This window comes from Cucurbita maxima, unplaced genomic scaffold, assembly GCF_002738345.1.
Source record: "Cucurbita maxima cultivar Rimu unplaced genomic scaffold, Cmax_1.0 Cma_Scf00016, whole genome shotgun sequence".
Lineage (NCBI taxonomy): Eukaryota > Viridiplantae > Streptophyta > Magnoliopsida > Cucurbitales > Cucurbitaceae > Cucurbita > Cucurbita maxima.
The window spans coordinates 2,393,956-2,401,081 of NW_019272032.1; the positions used below are offsets into that span (position 1 = coordinate 2,393,956).

The 7,126-nt window shown below is 36.8% G+C and overlaps 2 protein-coding genes across 5 annotated transcripts in view; one reads left to right on the forward strand and one right to left on the reverse strand.

The window, feature by feature from the left end:
* Positions 1–5,117, forward strand: part of LOC111490728 (hydroxymethylglutaryl-CoA lyase, mitochondrial-like) — a 7,582-nt gene extending 2,465 nt beyond the window's left edge. Inside the window, exons 2-10 of one of the 4 annotated variants that reach the window (XM_023139302.1) lie at positions 44–163; positions 1,993–2,185; positions 2,386–2,590; positions 2,822–3,001; positions 3,215–3,295; positions 3,383–3,546; positions 4,179–4,315; positions 4,393–4,508; positions 4,624–5,117. In XM_023139302.1, coding sequence (XP_022995070.1) covers positions 44–163; positions 1,993–2,185; positions 2,386–2,590; positions 2,822–3,001; positions 3,215–3,295; positions 3,383–3,546; positions 4,179–4,315; positions 4,393–4,508; positions 4,624–4,881 — 1,454 coding nt within the window. In that variant the 3' untranslated portion in view covers positions 4,882–5,117. Of the gene's footprint in view, positions 1–43; positions 164–238; positions 260–289; positions 375–1,992; positions 2,186–2,385; positions 2,591–2,821; positions 3,002–3,214; positions 3,296–3,382; positions 3,547–4,178; positions 4,316–4,392; positions 4,509–4,623 lie in introns of those variants that run through there. The other 3 variants (XM_023139305.1, XM_023139304.1, XM_023139303.1) reach the window with 3 other exon arrangements.
* Positions 5,118–5,195: 78 nt separating this feature from the next.
* Positions 5,196–7,126, reverse strand: part of LOC111490791 — a 3,703-nt gene continuing 1,772 nt past the window's right edge. The window contains exons 2-6 of the mRNA XM_023139405.1: positions 6,611–6,661; positions 6,450–6,519; positions 6,102–6,142; positions 5,571–5,630; positions 5,196–5,471 (exon numbers count right to left, since the gene is read on the reverse strand). Of these exons, the coding sequence (XP_022995173.1) occupies positions 5,406–5,471; positions 5,571–5,630; positions 6,102–6,142; positions 6,450–6,519; positions 6,611–6,661 (288 nt within the window). The 3' untranslated portion in view covers positions 5,196–5,405. The remainder of the gene's footprint in view (positions 5,472–5,570; positions 5,631–6,101; positions 6,143–6,449; positions 6,520–6,610; positions 6,662–7,126) is intronic.

A 7,126-nucleotide genomic window follows, 5' to 3' on the forward strand; every position in this document is an offset into this window, starting at 1 on the left:
TTTTTTTTTTTTTTTTTTTTTTTTTTGTTTGCTTATTTGAGAGGAACTCCAACTACGGCGCATTTAGCTGCTCTTCAATTCCCATATATATATTTGTTCTCATCGGTTACTGTGTTCGTCTCTCCAACGCGCCAAATTGTTCTTTCCTCAATTTCCACTCCAGGTTCGATTCTTTTCCTCTCTTCCTTTTTGACCCTTTTTCGTATTTTTTTTCTTCTACGATTTCTGTTCGTTGCGTTTGGCCGTCTAGAAACTGTAGGTAAAGGGAAACGGCATATTCTAGAAGCCATTGTTATTGTGATAATTTCGCTGATTTTTCTTTAGTGTTCGTAAATTGTAATCTGGTCGCTAATTGGTTTGCGTGCAGGAGTCAGGTGATTTTTTGATTTATTTATAAAATTGAGTTATGATCGCCTGCTAGTGTTCTCTAATCGAGAATTTCGGTTGATTCTGTTTGTTTTTCTTGTTATGCGCTTGTTTCGGTGTTTTTTGGTTGGGTTGAGTACTGTACTTGTTAATGGAAGTTTGATGAACTTTGTTTTCGTATTACTTACTTCGAGCGCTCGGTTTATTATCATATTCCGTCTCCTTTCTGGGTTATGATGCTATACTGAATTTTACAGTGTTAGAATTTGAATTTTAGGAGGCCAATGAAACTTAGATTACAGCAGCGTTGTCGTTTATGATGGAGAATTTCATTTACAGTCTATTTGTTGGGCTGATAATCCGTGGGAAGTCAATGGAAACTCTCACACCGGAACTTGAGTCTCAGATTTTATAGTTCCATGGCTGCATACCAGTCGAGTGCATATGACTGAGTTGCCCATACCTGAGCGAAAATTGTGAGATGTCCTTGTAAGGGTGCATTTCAAGAAGCATATAATGCCACTTGAAAAAAAATTGGCTGGTGGATTTTGTATATATAAAAATGTAGAGTAGTTCTTGGTGATGTTTTGATGAGAAGAAGAATAGTTCATTATCAATGGCATACAAGATCAGAAAAAGCATGTCAGTAGGCCATTGCTGTCTAATTCTTGAGTGAGCTTGGTGTGGAAATACCTAGGGAATAGTTGCTAGAGTTTATTGATATTTCTGTGAATGAAAGACGTTTGTTCAACCTTGATATATCTTGGTGAATATCTCAGTACAAGGCTGAGAATTTGGGAGGAATGTCCTTTAAGAATCTAAGATTGGTGGAGGAACTATGCATGAAGAATTCATAGACTTAGATTAGAAAAATAAAGCTCATTTTAGAACCTGTTGCTTTATATCATCCATACTAATTGATGTGGTGGAGAGGTATTTTGTGAGTTCCCATATCAGTTGGGGAGGAGAACAAAGCATTCTTTATAAGGGTGTGGAAACCTCTCCCTAGCCGACACGTTTTAAAAACCTTGAGGGGAAGCTCAAAAGGGAAAGCCCAATGAGGACAATATATGCTGATGGTGAGCTTGGATTGTCACAAATGGTATCAGAGCCAGACACCTAGCGATGTGCTAGCGAGGAGGCTGAGCTCCGAAGGGGGTGGGCACGAGGTGGTGTGTCAGCAAGGACGTTGGGCCCCGAAATAGGGTAGATTGTGAGATTTCATATCGGTTGGGAGGAGATATTTCATATAATATATTTCGGTTGGAGAGGAGATATTTCATATAATATATTTCGGTTGGGGAGGAGATTATACTTTTCAGTTTAGATATTTCAAGTAAAATTTTCAATTGGAATTGGGATTTTCTATCCTAATTGGCATTCTAATTCATGAATCGCGATGAAGTCTGATTACTATGTAATGTCATTATATATTACTTTTCTTACTTATATATAAGAGATTAAAAGAATAATTTTAATAATTCCTTGTGTTCTTCAATCAAATGATATCACATCATTTGACAGAAGCAATTGTAAAATCAAATTTGACTAGTCTATTATTAAAGTTTCATCTGTTATTGATCTTGATTTGGCAGAAAACTTACTTGGTTTATTTCTCAAACTCAGTTCTGGTTCTTGCTTCTGCCTTCACAATGTCGAGTGTGGAGGAGCCACTTGGTCTTGACAAATTGCCAAGCATGAGTACAATTGATCGGATACAGAGATTTTCCTCTGGTGCTTGCCGACCAATAGGAGACGACATAGGAATGGGGATCTGCTGGATTGAAGGAGGGAGAAGCAGCTTATCCAATAGTTGCAGGTAATCAGAATATTAATCTCTTTTCTTAAGAAAATAATCATTCTTGATTTTTCAGTTTGCTTTTGCATATTTGCTTGTGCAATTCTTGTTGATCTGGGCTGGATATTGATTGTCATTTTTACTTATTTCCTACTAGATTGTCATTTTTATGCTTCTTCTTCTTCATTATTATGATCATTATTTTAAATCTCTTTCAACAGGGAATATGATGAGGATGCTAGAGAGACGTTTCCATGGAGAAGACATAGGAAAGATGCATCCCAAAAAGGCTCTGTCAATAAGAGGACAATGAGCATAGGCTCGAAAAAGTTTGTAACTGGAGATTTTTGTGATTCCCACTGTTCATCAAGTCCTGAATACCAGACTGAGAGTAGTAGCCACCATATACAGAATATGGCAAATAAGGTGATTTAGTAACCATTAGACCTGTGTATCTGGAATCCATTCCTTTGAGAATCTTGAAATATTCTACAACTAATTGAGAGGCGTTTCCTTCCAATTTCTTTGTTTTACCTGTCTGCATCCATACACTCCTCCTATCCCTTTTTAATTGTGTTTCTTGCTCTACCTAGTACCTATCAGCTCTTAGCGTGTGGCCTGTTCTGATCTGATCTTGTTTTGAATGTGGGCGTGCAGTTTTGGAATGGTATACCAAAGTTTGTGAAGATAGTTGAAGTGGGTCCAAGAGATGGACTTCAGAATGAGAAGGATATGGTACCAACATCTGTAAAGGTCGAGTTGATCCATAGACTAGTATCTTCAGGATTGCCTGTTGTTGAGGCTACCAGTTTTGTATCACCTACACGGGTGCCTCAGGTGATTTTTGTACAAGCTCCCTTTGACCTTTTTTAACCATATTTCTAAATGATATAGAAAATTGAAAACTTTTTATCTCTTTTGAGCTGAATATTCAGTAAGACAGCAAAGAAGTTCAGAACACCAAATTGTACCCTTTCTACTTTAGTGGTTTTGGCTTTACTGTTTACACCCTGATTACTTTTGAGATGAACTAATGTATTCTTTGTCCAGTTATCTGATGCAACCGAAGTGATGGAAGGCGTTCGTAATTTGGAAGGTGTCAGATTGCCAGTGTTAACACCTAATATGAAAGTAGCTCATCTTCTAAAACAATGTTAGAGTCTTTTTAAGAACATTGACAGATTGAATCCTCTGTTCTAAAACTTCACCTTCTTCCAGGGGTTTCGTGCTGCTGTTGCGGCTGGAGCAAAGGAAGTGGCAGTCTTTGCATCAGCCTCTGAATCATTTTCAAAATCCAACATCAATTGTAGCATTGAAGAAAGTCTTGATCGATATCGTGCTGTAACTTCTGCTGCAAAAGAGCTTGGAATCCCTGTTCGAGGGTATGCTTCCATCAATATCGAACTTGACATTTTCTGTCTTCTTTATCCTTGGGTTTACCTCTTCGTAAAAACTATTCTATAATAGTAATAATGATTTTGAAAAAAGAAATAAGGGTTCAAGACAAAAGGAAAAGAACTTCATGCCTGAAACTGTCTCGAATCAGTAAAGTTCATTTTCTTTATCATTATGACCTTAAGGACGAATCCTTCTCTTTGATTATAGGAAAGAAAATCAGCCAGTATTCATCTTATTGTTTATTTAAAACAAGTTGAATAGTGTAGCTGAATGCATTATTATGTCAACAACGCTTAACTCCAACCATGAGTGACAGTTTGTAGAATTGTGTGAGATCCCACATCAGTTGGAGAAGGAACGACGCATTTCTTATAAGGGCGTAGAAATCTCTCCCTAAAAAACACGTTTTAAAAAACCTTGAGGAGAAATTCGAAAAAGAAAGTCCGAAGAGGATAATATCGGCTAATAATGGGCTTGGACTTGTTACAATAAATAAAGGAAATTGAAATTTTGAATATGAATTATTTGCTGGTATTGTATTGTTATCCACAGTCCACATTATGTTCTTGGAGGGTCCTCTAATTGATATAAATAATTGGGTTATGGATTTGAATAGGTATGTATCATGCGTTGTTGGGTGTCCAACGGAAGGAGCAATTCCACCATATAAAGTGGCCTATGTAGCAAAACAGCTTTATGATATGGGTTGCTTCGAGATTTCTCTTGGGGACACCATTGGAGTTGCCACGCCTGGTAACAATTTTGAAATTAATTCAAAACAGAAATTGAAAACGAGTGATTCAAACATCCTTTATCTTCTGGTGTTACAGGGACTGTTGTTCAGATGCTTGAAGCTGTAATGGCTGTGGTTCCTGTCGACAAGCTTGCAGTCCACTTCCATGACACTTACGGCCAATCACTTCCAAATATTTTAGTATCCCTCCAAGTAAGGCCTCTTGCTAATTGCTTCACAAGCTTGCAATAGCTTAGCCTATGATTCATTTGAGCCAACAACTTCAACCATGAACTGATGTTTTGAATGTCTTGAACGTTTTGAACAGATGGGGATTAGCACAATAGATTCCTCTGTTGCAGGCTTGGGTGGATGCCCTTATGCAAAAGGAGCATCAGGGAATGTTGCAACTGAGGATGTGTTGTACATGCTCCATGGTCTTGGTATAAAAACCAATGTAGATTTGGCAAAGGTCATATCTGCAGGGAATTTCATCAATAACCATTTGGGGCGGCCATCGGGTTCGAAGACCGCCATTGCCTTGGGTCGTGTCGCAGCCGATGCTTCCAAGATTGAACAAGATTGAACAAGTAAAGAAAAGTTTCACTTCCAGAAACTTTCTTATAGTATGTGTTGTGGCTGTATTATGCAGCCATATACCAGATCTCAAATATTACTCTAATCTGCCATTTAAGCAGAAAGTTTATGGATCTGAATCCCCTACATAATTTGAGGAGGATTTAGTTTATTCCTGAGACTCAATTTCTCAACAGTTGATTATGGTTTCACAATACTGCAGTTATTTAAACTGGATTTCATAGACAGACTTGACCATCATGAATGCAATCATTGAACTTATAACAGTGTTCTTTCAAGTGTGTTTGAGTGAATATCAAGAAATGTGGAAAAGCAAATCTATTAGAAATATTTATATAAAGTGGAAAATCCAATGTCTGTGAACGACAGTGACTGCAAATCCCTTGAAAACAAAACTTATCTGTTCTTCCAAATCCTTGTTGGTAATTGAATTCACATCAGACTCTTGCAAAACGTGGTTTATGGAGGCAAAATGATATATGAAATGGGAGACGCATGCAGCAGAAAATTGTACTATTCTGGGGAACTGAATGACTCCAGAAAGCTTCGAGCAGCATCCAAACTCAGTTCTTCATTAACCTGTAGTCAATTTGATTATATGGTTTTCGTTCTAATTTCATTGGGAAGGGAAAAAAAGAAACAAAAATGTAACTTCATGACATCTTCAGAATGACATACAAGTTTATTGTGTATCTGTTGAAATGAGTTGCAGAACCTCTCTGCTTCAACCTTGCCGACCTGCATGGAATGAACGAGCAAAGAAGTTGTTTGACACAAATTAAACATTGTTCTTCTTACATTCACACTAAATAAATAATGAAATGCTTCATAAGGATGGTTTGAGAAATCCAGGTATTTGCATTTGATTTTAAGATATGTTCATTTGCATTCAACGATTTAACAAAATCAGAAATTGGATATACACACACGAGTTTTTCAGCACCTCGAAGCATTAGACGAATTCGAGTGTTGAAAAGGCACGACAATAATATATGTAGGCGGATAATTTTGTTCAACTGCCATTTTATGATATGATATACACAGTAACTAATGAATAATAAACTTAATCATGACGACTTGTAACAGAAAAGGATAGCCGAGTAGCTCTAGGAGGTTTATCCCCTAATTTGGACTAAAATCCTTGGTCGCCGCCCCAACATTTAGGTCCCAAATGATAATCATACATCAAAAAGAAATAGAATCTCATACCTTCTGCTCAGCAGCTAACTTTAGCTTCATCCAGAATTCACCTGTTAGCAATCATCCAAAGAATATGACATTAGGCTCTATTTGAGTACTAGGAAAAATAGGAAGCCTTCTTGTCTGGACCATTGAATAGATACTATTTCTCAAACCAGGAAGGATAGCTTCATAGGTGATTTTAAGAACAGATATACGCTCTACTAGAAAAGATAGCGTCAAGGCGAAATTACTATGCTAGGTACAAAGGAATTTCAACATGGTTACTTAAAGCAAATCCAAACATATTTTAAAACCTTTTTTTTAAGAAATAGTTTGAGATAGATTAAAAAAAATTATATTTTCAAGATAAAATACCATGTAGGTCGGGTGGTTGATCCTTTGATTTCTCTCCATCTTCATTCCATGCCTCCTGCCATTCACTTACCTATGAACAATTGGCAGCATTCTGAATTTAATGAACCAGCAATGAGAATATGGAAAAAGGACAGGAGGTAAGGGAAAAGCATTTGCTTAACCTCACTCTTGGATTGCTTGAATGTTGACTGTCTGGTTAAATCTGACTCCGCCTGAAAATTGTATGAGATTTTTAACAAACTCGAGGGATGCCCATGCTACTAATAGTTGTTAACATACTCTTCATGGGAACAGAAGGAAGTTAAAATTTTAGTTCATAGCGTTGTATGCATATCATTCAAGAAACATTTTTGAACTTCACATAAGACTCAGCATAAGAGGCTGAAGTTGAACTAAAAACATTCCTATTCTCAAACACTGCAAAGGAAATGATATCACAGCCAGTCTTCTAGAAATCCAGGCCAATGGATCTCCCTCCCAATTATAAGTGCAAACTATAGTAATTTAGAGTCATCATTTCTTTTAGAAATAAGGTAAACTGATTTTTTTTTTTTAACAACCACCAAGGTTTGAACCCTTGTAGATACACACAAACTAAGAAACAAATTTTGCATTTTAAATTCCCTTACATGTAAAGTATACACAAGGAGTAGGACCAAAAAAAAAAAAAAAAAAAA